Raw genomic sequence first — 14,216 nt, 5'->3', positions numbered from 1 at the left:
ACTACCTCCGTAAACACCCAGGTAGAAGTCGGTGTCCAGCGTCTTCGTGGCGTTCAGTCCGTTCAGGATGACCGTGCCGTTGCCCGTCAGCTCATCCTGCTTTTCGGCCCTGATCGTGTCAAGATGTTACCGCGTTACATGAAAGCAATGAAAGCAACACTGATGGTGAATGTACAGTTGATTCTTCTCTCTTTAGTGGTTTTTCAAACGTACCAGTGAGCCAGCCACCAGTCCTGCAGGATGTAAGCCACCTAGAAGATAAGAGACAGCCTGTTTCCCTTTAGGTTCTTCTGATTACAGACAACTTTTGCACTTTCCCTGAACTGCACAACAACACATGAGTGACCTGAACGTCTTTGGTACCTGAGCCAGAACGTTTATCAGTATGACTAAGAGCAGCGCCACGACGTTGGCCCCAGCTTTCAGGTATCTGACGTACAGAGATATTCCAATGTTTCCCTGGGCACGACTCTCCTCTGCTACCGTCTGCACCGCCTCCGCCTGCGGGGATGACAGTGGACCACCGACTCAAGATCACACACCATGACACAGATTACACAACACTTTTAGCAGGACCGACGGACACCACTGAGGACTTAAGATTCTGTGAAACAGAAACGAAAAAACAACGGCTTTGTTATATTTAACAACCCCAGATTGAAGCGCTGATGTACAAACCGGTAGCTGGTCTCCGTCTTTGACCGAGTGCAAGGAGGAGGTGTGCGAGCGCACAGAGTTTTCGGACAGAGTTCTGGACCTGCCCAGGCTGTCTTGAGGAGGCTGCAGCTCCTCCTCCTCCTTCAGCAACGACGTGAAATCCACGCCGGACCGCTGGAGCTCCGCGTACTTCCCCTTCGCCACCATGTGACCCTGAAACAGACACACACAGTTAAGATACTCCACACCACCACGAGTACATGGGGATTATTTTACTCTGTAGGAACACCGACCTCCTTCAGGACCATGATCTGGTCGGCCGCCTTCAGGTACTGCAGCTGGTGGGTGACCAGGATCCGAGGCTTGTTCTTCAGGAGGCCACAGATGCACCTGATGCATGGACACAGTGGAGAGTTAGCGCTGTAGTGGACGTCTTATGATTAGATGGAGAAACAAATCCCAAGCAGATGTAGTGTGTCTGTTTGCCCGTGCCTTATTGCAGCCGTTACATCGCTGTCAGTAAAACTGTGTTATCCGAGCGGAAAGTGCAACAGGAAGTGTGGGGCCGACTTCGATTGTCTTCCTGAACCGAGCTCGGCTCGGCTTTAGTTCCGGTATTTTCAAAACACTGACAACCTTTTTATCTTTTTTTCTTTTGAATAATGCAAGCTTTTTTTTCTTTGCAGGAACCTTCTCCTGCCGAGATCTAACGCTGACGGCTTTCTGCTCCAGCTCTGAAGCGTTTCCCCCGGCGGGCGTTGACCAGAACGCTCCGGTATTTTCCTGTTTGGTAGATCAGACGAACCCCCCGTTGTGCTGTGGTGTAACAGCGTGTGAAGCCTGATCCTGAGGTTCAAATATCTGAACAATAGACTGATGTAACTCCGAGAAACCACTCACTGCTCAAAGAGATGTCTCCCGACCTCGGCATCCACAGCGCTCAAAGGGTCGTCCAGGAGGTAGATGTCTGCGTCCTGGTACACAGCCCTGAGGACACACACAGACAAACACACACTGTTACTGATGCCACAAAGCCTCCATTGTCCCCGCGACTGAGCTGCTATGTTTTTATAATGTCTCCATTCTATTTTAAGATCTTTGGATTTTCTTTTGCATTTATTATCTTGTAATTATTAAACTGTCTGCTACTATGTATACACCATTTTAAAATCATATTTATCTACATAAAGCACTAAAATAATCAAAAGCAAAAAATTAACAAAAGAGAAATGTGAGATCTAACTTGTAAAATTGTCGTTTGTGCTTTTCTGTCCAAGTCATCGTGACTTTCTGAGACCGTCACGCGGAGCCAAAGCCATCAGGTTACTAGGAGATTTGTGACCGTCCTCTCACCTCGCCAGGTTGACGCGAGCCTTCTGCCCCCCGCTGAGCGTGGCCCCTCGGTCCCCGATCAGAGTCAGGTCTCCGTCTGGCAGCAGCTCCATGTCCTGCACAGACCGGGCGACACGTCAATGTGCGAACACACACACACACACACACAACCAGAAGCTCCGTCACAGTGAAGTCGTATTACTTGTATTTTTCTGACGAAGCGTGTGTAAAATAGGTTAATTCAACCAGTAATGTAGGACAGAAAAGCTTGACAGCACATCCCCGATGGAAACCTTTCCAGGAGCACTTTGTATGACCTCTTTAGTCGTGTTTAATGGGCCATTTGAAAAAAATAAAGAAACTCACTTTTTCAGTGTTTTTGGCAACTTAGTTTGTTTTCATAAGCCGTCCGGCTCAGACAAATTTAAAACAAAAGTTTAATAACCAACAGAGGTTTTGCCGCAGGGCCAAAAAAACAAGTTTCTTCAGGTCAAATCTACCTTTAACCCCACAGCAATTTAATCCTGTTAAATATTTTTTTCACGTAACCTTATAACATCATTCTTATCGCCCACGCCGTGAAGGCCGGTCTGTGAAAGTATTGTTTTGCGTGAAACCAGTCCGTAGGGGGGGAAGGGCTGGTGACCGCTGCCTTAGGACAGTAAAGAAAACAGTTTGTTTCTCGTTGCAAAAGCTGAGAACAACGAGTTACTTAAAACACCTCAAGTCAGCATTCTGCTGCTCTCACTTTACTACCGTCAGGGTGTGTGTGCCAGACAATACCACCATAAAAGATAATGATGGGAGATGGTTTAATTTATGCCCAGTTAGAAGTGGACAGTCACAGGACTCGCCAGTGATTCATTAACCTTAGTAACCTTGTTTTCTCGCCAGGTTACAGAGACGGACGGTTAAGTGCACTCACAGTTCAACCTCTTTTGAACTCTTGAGAAATCTACCACGCTAACCCGAAGCCATGTGTCATCTACATCTGTCTCTTCAGTGATTCGCTTGTCAGAGTAGAAATATGTGATCCTTTTTTTTACTGCGTTGCTCCTTATCTGTGGGAGCGTGACGACGCTTATGTTTAGTGAACTCAGGGTGAGATAAAACAAGATAAAAGATTGCTGTAAGTACTTTTCCTTTAGATTCATGTAATCAGAGGTATTCATTCAATTAAATCTCACCCTCTTCAGAGCGCAGGCCCTGAGGACTCTCTCGTACTTCTGGGGGTTCAGCTCCTTTCCAAACAGGATGTTACCACGGATGGTTCCAGGGAACACCCAGGGCTGCTGGGCGGCGTACGTCAGCCGACCTTGGACCTGCATCACCCCCTTTTCAGCAGGCAGCTCTCCGAGGATGGTGCTCAGCAGCGATGACTGGATGCAAATGACGGCACAGGGGAAACGTGAAGACGTGGAAAAAACACACAGACAAACCTACGAGCCGAGGTTTTCTCAATCTGAAATGATGACGCGAGTACATGTCGGACCTTTCCGGCTCCCACTGGTCCAATCACAGCCAACAACTGGTTGGAGTTCAGAGTGAGGGAGATGTTCTGCAGCGATGGAGAATCCAGACTCTGCAGGGGTTCAAAACATGTTTAAACATGAATGCATGCAACATATCCATCAGGTCTTAAACCTGCCATCTGTGGATGTCCTTTTGTAAGGTGTAGGCCTGAATATCAAACGGAACGGTCTGTGACATTGACACACACAACAGCCAGTAACATGGAGAGATCTAAGACTCTCTAATGTTTGAGGCTACATTGTTGCAAGTTTATTCACAACTTTTTCAAAATATTTGTCTTTTGGAGTCCGTCTATAGGGCCGGTGTAAAAATGTTCAAACCCTTTTGATATTAAGCCCAAACTGAATCGTTTATAAAAAACTGGATAGAAAAAAAAACAATAGCCGTTTTTTAAAAAAAATCTTCCGTCACAAGAAAGCAGCCAAAACAAAACCGCTGAAAAAACATTAAATCATGACCTCCAATCAGCACCGTCACCTTTAGCTCCACACAGGTTTGCCTTGTTGCACTCAGTCCTCTGTGGCTGCAATTAAGGCAAAGGATTTGATCTAAATGCCTCTTGTAACCGTTTTGGTACTACAGAAGTTCTACGTTGTGCGAGGTTTAAGAAAAGCTCAGTGCGTTCCCAGTGTGTACACCAGTGAGCCAACCGGTATCTGACCTGATCCCAGTAGCAGACCAGGTCCTGGATCTTCACTGCGGCATCCTTCTTCCCATCAAGTTGCAGTTCAGCTTTGTTCTTTACGATCTCATCCAGCATCAGAAACTCCTTGAATAAAACAAAAACAATAGAGTCAGTGCCAAGTTCTCCGGGTTAAGGAGGTTTTCTGCTGCAGCGGTCTGGTGAATCATTTAGTAAAGCGTTTCATAAAAAGGGCAAGTTTCACTGGTTTTAGGTGATTAAAGAGGCAAACGGAGTTGAATATCAAGCAAAACGGCAATCTGGTTTACTTGAAAGCGATTGCAATATTCTTTGTTCTATCATTTGAAAACGCACAGATGGCGTCACAAAAAGTTGTTATTTCAATAAAAACTCGAGGACCATTTTGTCACAATTTTGTTTGGCATTAAAACTTTTCTTTTAAAGTGGGACGTGACAGAAAAAGTTTGCGAACCGACGATGAGACATTAGCAGACACACTAAGACTTCAGCATAATGTCAAAAGCGTCGTACCTGAATCCTGAGGATGCTGACTCGGGTCTCGTACAGCTTCTCGATGGCGTTCGGGAAGAAGAGGGTGACGGTGAGCCGCACGGCGGTGTACAGCGACACCGTCACAAACACACTGCTGGCTGTGATGGTGTTCCCCAGGAGGACGTATGTGGTGAAGGTGACGAAGAGGATGATCTTGCTGGCGCAGAAGAAGGAGGCCATGTTGAGGCCTCGCAGGTAGGAGCTCTTCATGATCTTGGAGATCTCCTTCCTGAGGGGGGCACAGGGAGGAGACGATCACGATAGGGAGCGTCTGCAGTGGATGTAACCCTTTAAATGACCTCAAAATGAATCCATTTGATAGCATACGAATCTATTCAGCATCTATTTGAACTTTCAATCCATGTCGCATTAGTTAGAGATGACAGCGGAGAGGAATTAGAGATACGAGGCATTTGGGGGAGAAGGATTTTAAGACCTTCGTGCCCGGATAAAAGTGCACGCTGCATTCTTGAAGCCTCCAGAGCAGGAAAAAATTTGCCAAAATCCCAATCCAAACCAGTTCACACAGCTCACGCAGCAAAACCCTGCTTATGTTGGCTCAGACAACACACAAATATATAAAAAATATACACACGTGTCTTCAGAACTAAAACATAATAAGATCACCACCGTAATGGTACGGAGAATGAAATCAACAAGGCTGTAGGAATGCTGTGGCGACACAAAATGTAAAAAAAAAAAGGTAACAAGAGGACTTTTAAACTCTATGTTTAACCAGGATGAACCTTCACCAACCAGACGTAAAAAAGTAAGAAAACAAATGAACAGAGCGGCTTCACTACAACATCTTATGAACAATACATATAAAACGGGGATATAAATTATACATGTACATACATAAGGTAAAGGTATTCTATAGACGCTTTGTGAGCCGGTGCCTCTTGAAACGCTTCCTTTCATCTAAAAATATCACGCATGACATAATGGGAGTTTTTACCTTCGGACCTCGGAGACCAGAACGGCGAAGGGTTTCTCCCAGGCGTACATCTTAATGATCCGCATTCCAGACACCACCTCGTTCATGATGCGGATCCTGTCGTCAGTGAGGACAGCCGTCTTACTCCTGTGAGGGGAAGCAGACAATGCAGTTGAAAAACACGAGAAACCGTTGGCCACTTTCAAATTGAGATCGTGTGCGATTGCAAACTTGCAACGACAAACAGCTTCCTTTGAAATAATTAAGCAGGTTCGACCAATGCGACTACCCAGGTTATTTTTATTTGATCTCTTTGTATATTTTACATGACTATTCTGTGCTTTCTGAACATGCCGCAACAAATTCAGTAACGGTAAAAAATAAAGAGCTGAATTTCAATAAAAGTGCGTTACCTGAACTTTGAGAAGAGCCTTCCGAACATGGTCTGCGTAGGCATCAGGAACAAGAGGACTACCATGCCCGCCAAGCACGACGGGCCGATCTCCACCCACAGCAGACCCACGACTGCCGCGGCCTGGAGGGGCCCCACCCACAGGAAGTGCAGGAAGATAGTCACCTGTTGGAGAGAGCTCACTGTGAATGAGGGGAGAAAAATAAATGTGCAAGAACACGATGCGCAGGTCCAGGTTTGGGTCCAGGTTCGTTGGCAGGAAGCGCATGTGCTCATCTCTGAGCAGGTTGTCTAAAACCAGCATGACAGAGTTTAATAAAGAGGCCAATGCCAAGTAACTCAATGTCCTCAAGAAAGTACAGGCTTAACAGTGACCTCTGACTCACTATTTAAAAACTAAACAACTCTCTGCCGAGACAAAGCAGGTTCAGTGACTTAAAGCCTCGACAGTGATGCCGTGAGACTCCACAACAAACACAATGTTACACCCATCCAACCAACTTACCTTGCAGCTAGAATTGTATGCAGAAGCCAAATGTTACAGAAGTGGCAACTGGCAAAATGAGGTGTAACACGTTTGTACTTGAGCTCACTATGTCAAGTCTCAGTAATGGGATATCAAACATGACCGAGGGCCATCGAGAAAGTGGCGGCTGGTCGATACAGAAGCGATAGCAGCCCTTTACTCGTTTTGTAAAAAAACAAAAAATAGATAGTCGAGAGTATTATGAGCCGTTTAACTTCCTAAAACGAGATCTACGCAGCTTATTAAAACTACTAATGCCAAGATTTTTCTAGTATTAGAATTGGGGCAGACAAACGTAATGGATCGGTATGATCATACAGACGAGTGTTGCTTAGACTTTTTCTAAAAAAAACATCCCATAGTCGCTCCAACAAATCACAAAATGCATCTGCCAGAGCAAATAAAGCATGCGGTCGCAGACCTGTTTGGTTCCCAGGCAAAGTAAAAACGCCTTTCACCTTTAAGTTCTCACGGCGATGTCGGAGGGCTGAAATCTAAAATTGACCTAAAAGTCTTAAATTTCACATACATCATCAAACTTGTTGACGTCGTTGGAAAGGAGGTTGACTATTTGGCCCGTGGTGGTCTTTCCCATGGCTGAACTGCTGAGACGCAGAGCCTAGAAAGAAGAAAAAAAAAGACAAGAATCCTCATCAAATATTTTAAGTATCACAAACTGTCCATTTCAATGCAGCTAATTGCTGTGTAGATCTGCGAATGAGGATCAGAGCTTTATGTTCTCCTTAAGAAGCACAAGCAAGTTGCCCCCGCTGACCTTGTTGTAGATCATGTGACACATGGCCACTCTGATCTTCATGCCTGTCCTCTGGACGTGGTAGAAGTAGAGGTGGTGGAGCAGGGCCAGGCCGATGGTGCACAAAGACATGGCTGCCGCGTAGCCGAGAGTCTCGTAGAGGGCAGTCAGGTTCTCCGGGTCGTAACTCTCAAAGTACCGGATTATCTGTCCCAAGATGATGGGCTGGACCACTTTGATGACTTCCTGATAAATGGAGAGGAACATCGCGATTCACTAAATACGATGTTATACAGTCGATAGTCGCACGGCGCTGAAGCTGTTGACGAAACTCAGCATGTTGCATGAGAAGAGACAAAATCCAACTTCAATTTATTTAGTTTATTTGTTTGCGAACAAGTTTTAAATCCAGTTTGGTTTCTTATACTTGTGTAACTGTTTTTTTCCCAGCTTTAATATAAGGATTTGCAATAGTTTGAGGTCATACAGCTCATTCTCAAACCTGAGAACACTTACTTCAACGAGAGTGAAGAAGCCCAGCACGGCATACGGTTTCCAGAAGTTCTGAATGATGCACTTTGAGAGACTCGGCGCGTGCATCTCTTTGGTCGCCTTCTGGAGATCATGATCCCAGTATCTGCCATATAAAGAACACCATGTTGATGGATGTATTTTTGTTATTGTGTCATAACGCTGTTCAGACATGTTCGACAACCTGATAAATACATTTTAAAGACGTAAACACAAAAAGGGGGACGTTCAGCCAGGACAAGTCAGGACTAGCCTGTGAGGTTGCGATCAACCTCTTCAGCATTATCAAACAAGTCCGACAAGTCCAATCCTACGATTGGGTAGACAGGTATCGAGCCTGCTACCTTGTGATTACAGGACGACCACTCTACAAATATGGGGGATGCCTCAAGGACGTATAGGTGTATACATCTGTGGGGACAACTCACAACTCTACGCAGCGGATAAAAGCACATTTGGTGCTCAAGTGAGTGAGTCCAGCGTGTGTGGGCAAAACAAAACTACAGTGTGCGTTCATAGTTGTGAAGGATCGTGTGCGTGTGGCTCATTGATGCGTTTTAATGACACACAAACACACAACTGTGGCCCCCACCTCAGGCCAAGATTTCGCGCCTATTTGTTGACTGAGAAATTCAGATTTCACGGCTGACAATGAGACGTTAGAGTATCACTGAGCAACTTTGCTAGAATACAGACCATGAAACAACCAGGTAATCAATAGCTGTGTGTCAAATTCACAAAGTGGGTCCTGTGCGGTCCACATCTCTCAACTAAATAACAGACCAAAAGGATTGTTTTTTTTATCTAAGTTTGACACAACCGGCGCGTCTTCGGCAGCCTCAGAGCTCACACGGGGTCTATGTTCAGAGGAGGCGGGGCTTGTTTCCGGTGTGGGCGTCTGTGTTTGGAGGCCGGACACAGACTCCACCGTTTGTTCCTGCTCGTGTTGCACAAGACTTCACGAAACAGTTAAGTTTATCCACGGAATCATTAACATGTTTAAAATATTGCTGAAGTTAAACAATAACATTACCCTCCTGATAATGGTGATATTATACAACTTATATTTTTTAACGGTCTTGAAGAATACGTGAAGATCAACAACTTCTTTAAGTGCAGCAGACTTCGGCCGACCTGCCGGACCAGACTGTTGCAGAGAGGAGAGCCGAGATGGAAGCTGAGCTAACCCAGCGAGGGCCTAAGGCTACGCGCCTACCCAGCATGCCGTTGACTCTCTGATGCCTCGTTAAGGAAAAATAAGAAGGATGAACACAGTGGGAGGCCGAGCTGACAGTAAATGATCCTTGAATAATAATGTACAGCATATGCAGCTACTGTATACAAAGGGAACAGTATACTTACAGATATCCACTGCTCGAGAATGAGAGCAGTGGATGTGTTCGAGTTGTTACAGAGTATAACTTGTATCAGAGTGATGATGCGATTTTATTTGAAGCACATCAAAAGTAACTAGTAAGTAACAGCTTTCAGAAAACCTTGAGCGGTCCCTCTCTTTAAGCTGCTCTGGAGTTGAGCTCTTGCATTATAACTAAGTCATAACTTATAGTACTTGTTGACATAAAAAAAAAAACATGTCATCAAAATGTAGTTTTTGTGTCACAAGGAATTAAACTTTTTTTTTTTACGTGAACAGTCACAATCAAAGTGGTGGTTCCTTTATTTACAAGGTCTGGAAGTCAAATGCCGGACTTTAAAAACTGTTACCATACTTTGGGGCAACTTGAAAGGAAAGTGAAAACACACTTTGACTCCTCTTAAGTTAGTGTTTCCGTTAAGGTACCCGTGGTGTGAATCCAGCGAGGATGCTGCATTGCAAACAACCTTGTGATCGTGCACTACGGTCATGGACCTCTCTACCTCTGCAGATCTTGTCCCAGTCTTTCAGACCCGTCCTCCGGGAGCACGTCGTACATGTCATGTTCTTCCAGCTTACGCTTGTATCCGATGCTAAACAAAGGGTTGAGCCACCTGACAGAGACACAAGCAGACGAGTGAGAGATGAGCACAGTGCATTAAAATCATGAATAGTATTTTTTATTAGAATAGATCACTTGTACATGCTGTTAGAGCAGCGTTTAAATACCCTTGCAGCCATGAATTAACATGTGTCAGCTGCATTTGATTAAATCAAATTCAAGTTGTTTGAGTTTGAAGGGTGGAACAATAAAGTATGATGTCAGCAGCAACCAGTAAGTCTTTAATACGTGTGTATTTGTTCTAAAAACCTTAAGTAACCAAACCAACAGATTTGACTCGGACTGTAAAATCTCAACACTTCTGTTGCCGTTAACAATGACCTAGACTCGCCCGTTTAGGACACCGACGAGTATGAAGAAAAATTAAAATTAAACGCATTTTACAACAGTGTCACAGTACACGTGGAGGAACGTTTTAAAAGCCCCGCTAACGGTAGCTAGCTGCGGTCATCATCCGGGTCCTTCGGTCAACTTACCAGAAGAATATCTTGGATAATAAGTTGGCCGTCGCTGCCGGGTTCTTCTTCGTGTCTTTACTAACATGTTCCATGGTGGACCCCGCTCGCGCGGCGGCTTCCTCGTTTCGTTTTAACTTTCTCCTCACCCCGACCTTTTTTGTTTTTACGGACTGTAACTTCCCTTCTCAGTTTTACATGCCTGCCGGCGTCGGGAGCCCCGAGGCGTGTTACGTGATTCCTTGAGAGGCGCACACGAGTACGGTACAAGAAAAAATAAAAACGTTAACAAAAAATTAAAACGCCTCGAATGGCCCCGCCCCCCCGGAGACTCCTGATTGGCTGAAAATATACGTTCGCCCCACGCAATTGGCTCAGTTTCCTCCTCTGCGATCACACGATTGGCTGAGAATATTGACCCGTACAGTTGGGCTGGGTTTTCATCAAAAACTAATTTGAGTCATATTTACCTTAATTCATTTTGAAAAATGTCAGGGATGGTTAGCTGTCAGAATGGGGCTACATTTACAGTCACAAATTACATCAGATGGAAGCCTGGTGAAGATATAGAAATAAACTATTTCTATGGATCTAATTTGTATTTAGGGCAAAACCTGAAAGTACTGGTCCACAAGTAAGGGAGAAAATGTATTTATAAGACAGATACGTTTATACGAATGATCAGAATCTTGACGCATGGGGTTATTGGTGGAGTGTGTGGTCCGCAGTGGTCTAATCAGAATGACTCAGCAAAGTCTCTCTCTCTCTCCCTCTCCCTCTCTCTCTCTCTCAGCATTTTAATCATTGTCAGAGGGACTGACTTTATGTCATGGTAAGGTCGTAAATATGCATCATTGTTGATAGCAGACAAAGCAAGCCTGTGTTTTATTTATGCTTTCTCGCAATAAGTAATTTCGAATAATAATTTCTCTATTGGAAAAGGAAATAACCGCATAACACTTCCCGTCAAGATAGTGTTTGCTTGCTTCTTTTTCCTGTTTCGATCCACACAATGAAAAGCTTTGCGCAAACAAACACACACACGGATATCCTATAAATAAAGAGCAGGCGATGGATGACAGATGCCCTCTGTCACACTGTAGGCGTTTCCTGCGCTGAAATAAAACACCTGGGAGAGAGTGGGGCAGTCATATAGCACACTCCTCTTCTTCTCCCCGGGCAATAAACTCCCTTTACCCTGCTTCTCTCGTTTCAGAGTTCAAGGAAACTTTTAAAAAATCCAGTCACATGCCACCAGCGTAAACTATGATCCCGACACCAACAATCTAATGATAACAGACTGAAGCCGCCTTGGCCCCTACACCTCGCAGGTTATCCCCCTGTTGATGTTTAGCTAGCCCCAACTGGGAAAAGGGCTGAAGGAGAGAAGCCAGCAGGAGATTATTACAAGCAGCTGAACTCAGCCCAATAACATTCATCATCTGCAGGGGATCAACACTCTTTCCCATGCTTTGCCGGTCCTGTGATAGGCCTGCTTTTCTCCCCTTCAGTGAGCACAAAGGAAGAAGCGGCCCCATTGTTTCATTTTAATTAAAGGTTTACAAGATGAATGTCTTGTTTTGTGTCAGATTAACTAAATATATTCAGTTTGACTGTCTTTATCAGGAGCGTTTGTGCAAAACAGCATGTGAATGTCCAATTATACAAGATGACAGACTTTACTTTTACAAACTGCATAAAAACTGATGAAAGACAGATGTGACAGGAGAGCTCAAGTCAAAGACTTATACAGTGAACAGACATATTTAACTTACATAATCTCACTGTAAAGCCACATGCTGCAAGCCCGGTGGTGCTCGAGCTGAACGCTAACATGCTCATGTTTAGCAGGTTAGATATTTCCAACAGCCTAGTTTAGCGTGTCAGCATGCTAAAGCACACGTAAATGCTCAAAAGATACAACATGACAGCGCAGATTATTACTTTTGGATCTTAAGATATTTTTAAAGCAACTTCATTAGGGATTTTATAATCAAATTTAGATTTGAGTCTGACTGGTTTAAGAAGGATGCTTATGTCCCACATCGACAATTAGTGAGGATTCTCCTTTTCCTTTTGGCTGGGACAATGGAAAGGTTGAGATCGTCATCTTCTCAAATTTGTAGTGTTAATAGGATGCCTTCGACAGGTTAACACAGACAACAACCTGTTCCAGCTGCCTCCCTTTCATTAGCAGATTTACAGGATTAGGGTCCCCTCTGAGATTGCCCAGCAACCGTGACCATGGAAACACATCAAGGCATCAAATATCTAGAGATTTACGTAACAATGTTCTCAGCACCTTCCCACTGTCAGTTGCAGACTTTCAAAACACCTGGGTTTAGTTTTCAAGGAGCTCCGACTGTGGGAACACTGTCTCCGTCGAAAAGGTGACCCGCAACACTGAGCACACTTTTTCAGTACGAGATTAGGAATTTAATTTCTTAGTTCAGGCTCAGAGGATTAATTATGCTTTAACATTTTAACATGTTATATTTTTTACTTGGAGGATCAAGACTGCATTTCAGTGACTAGTTTTCCCTCTCCTCTGGCCACTCTCTGCAGGACAGACAGGAAGCCATAACTGTTGTCCTTTCATACAGTAATCCAGCCTGCAGGGGTGTTTTTATTTAATTTTTCCAACAGATGCTTCACAGATTTGTTTGGGCTCCCAGTACAGTAGGATATCATGTAATCCTACTACTGTAGCTAAATCAATGAGTGTGCAACAAAGGTGCAACAAAGAGCACCAACGGAGAACAGTATGTGCTGCGTATAAAAACAAACAGATAAAACCACTGCTTCACCACTGACTTCATTTCTGGTATCTACAAAAAAAAACTCAGAAAAAAAAACAAAATTGCTGACTCATTTTATCAAGTTTTAAGGCTCATTATCGCAACACTTTGTTAGTGACTTAGTGTTTACGTTCCTGGGGGTGAAAAGTGACAGGACAAAATCAAATGATTCAAAGTGGCACAAGAGGAGAGTCATAAAGAAAGCAAAATGTCCGTTACAGGGCTGCCTATCAAAAGATTGCGAACATTAGCCGCCATTAGCTACAGGTCCTATCAAGTACGGCTGCAAGAGATACAATATATATATATATATATATATATCTATCTATATATATATATATATATATATATATATATATATATATATATATATATATAGATATATATATATATATATATATAGATCCGGGCTTGGATAAAGATAGATCCGGGCTTGGATATTCAGTTTGCTCAGAAGCAGGCAGAAGAGGAAACGGCCTTCTGCACAGTTTGGAGCATCCTCTCCTTTCTGCCACTTGATGGAGCTGTAATGTTGTAAAACCAGTATGGAACAATATTCCAACTAGTTGCCCTGCTTTTACATTGTATTGCTGCTGGATTGCAAAATCTGAGTGCCGCATTGTGATGAGAATCCACACGGGACTGAGATGAAAAAACACATCATTCATCCATCCATTCGGTGGATCCACCGTACAAAACTCTCCAATCTATGCTTCTCATCTTGTGTTCCCTCTCTGTCAAAGACATTTCAGATCCTTCCAATTAAAGACTTCCTCCTCCTGCAGATCCCCTTGCAGACTCTACGCACACCGTGTGGAGTGATGACTAGTGTGTGCGCCTCCCACTAACCACACACACACACACACCACACACAATATACAGCAACCGAGTGTGTGTCAGCGAATGGTTTGCACTTTAAAAGTATGGGCGCTCGGGCGTAGATGCTTGGCAGTCAGGCGAGGAGCAGAACTCTCCAGGACGGCTAACGCTGACTCACCTGTGCCCGGGGGCCGACCCTCCTCCGCCTCCTCTCTGTGAACACTCCTGAGGGAAAGATCTCCGTGCCGTGTGTCCCAGTCGGGACCTAAA

The 14,216-nt window shown here is 44.3% G+C and overlaps 1 protein-coding gene across 12 annotated transcripts in view; it reads right to left on the bottom strand.

Annotated features, from left to right (window-relative positions):
• The window catches only part of LOC137794009 (ATP-binding cassette sub-family C member 4-like), a 29,681-nt gene that overhangs the window by 5,829 nt on the left and 9,636 nt on the right, over positions 1 to 14,216 (bottom strand). For 9 of the 12 annotated variants that reach the window (XM_068590542.1, XM_068590543.1, XM_068590540.1 and 6 more), the window contains 18 exons: positions 14,125 to 14,211; positions 9,756 to 9,866; positions 7,863 to 7,983; positions 7,368 to 7,592; positions 7,122 to 7,211; positions 6,068 to 6,231; positions 5,676 to 5,801; positions 4,697 to 4,946; positions 4,184 to 4,291; positions 3,482 to 3,571; positions 3,177 to 3,368; positions 2,011 to 2,105; positions 1,558 to 1,644; positions 951 to 1,047; positions 679 to 870; positions 364 to 501; positions 214 to 251; positions 6 to 109 (listed from right to left, as the gene is read on the bottom strand). In XM_068590542.1, the coding sequence (XP_068446643.1) occupies positions 6 to 109; positions 214 to 251; positions 364 to 501; positions 679 to 870; positions 951 to 1,047; positions 1,558 to 1,644; positions 2,011 to 2,105; positions 3,177 to 3,368; positions 3,482 to 3,571; positions 4,184 to 4,291; positions 4,697 to 4,946; positions 5,676 to 5,801; positions 6,068 to 6,231; positions 7,122 to 7,211; positions 7,368 to 7,592; positions 7,863 to 7,983; positions 9,756 to 9,811 (2,173 nt within the window). In that variant the 5' untranslated portion in view covers positions 9,812 to 9,866; positions 14,125 to 14,211. Of the gene's footprint in view, positions 1 to 5; positions 110 to 213; positions 252 to 363; positions 502 to 678; positions 871 to 950; positions 1,048 to 1,557; positions 1,645 to 2,010; positions 2,106 to 3,176; positions 3,369 to 3,481; positions 3,572 to 4,183; positions 4,292 to 4,696; positions 4,947 to 5,675; positions 5,802 to 6,067; positions 6,232 to 7,121; positions 7,212 to 7,367; positions 7,593 to 7,862; positions 7,984 to 9,755; positions 9,867 to 10,350; positions 10,573 to 14,124; positions 14,212 to 14,216 lie in introns of those variants that run through there. The other 3 variants (XR_011078274.1, XM_068590539.1, XM_068590541.1) reach the window with 2 other exon arrangements.

Source organism: Clinocottus analis, unplaced genomic scaffold (genome assembly GCF_023055335.1).
Source record: "Clinocottus analis isolate CAN_PGR_092001 unplaced genomic scaffold, fCliAna1.0.p SCAF_24, whole genome shotgun sequence".
NCBI lineage: Eukaryota > Metazoa > Chordata > Actinopteri > Perciformes > Cottidae > Clinocottus > Clinocottus analis.
Note: the sequence above shows the minus strand (reverse complement) of the source record. Positions and strands in the feature narration are given on the sequence as shown.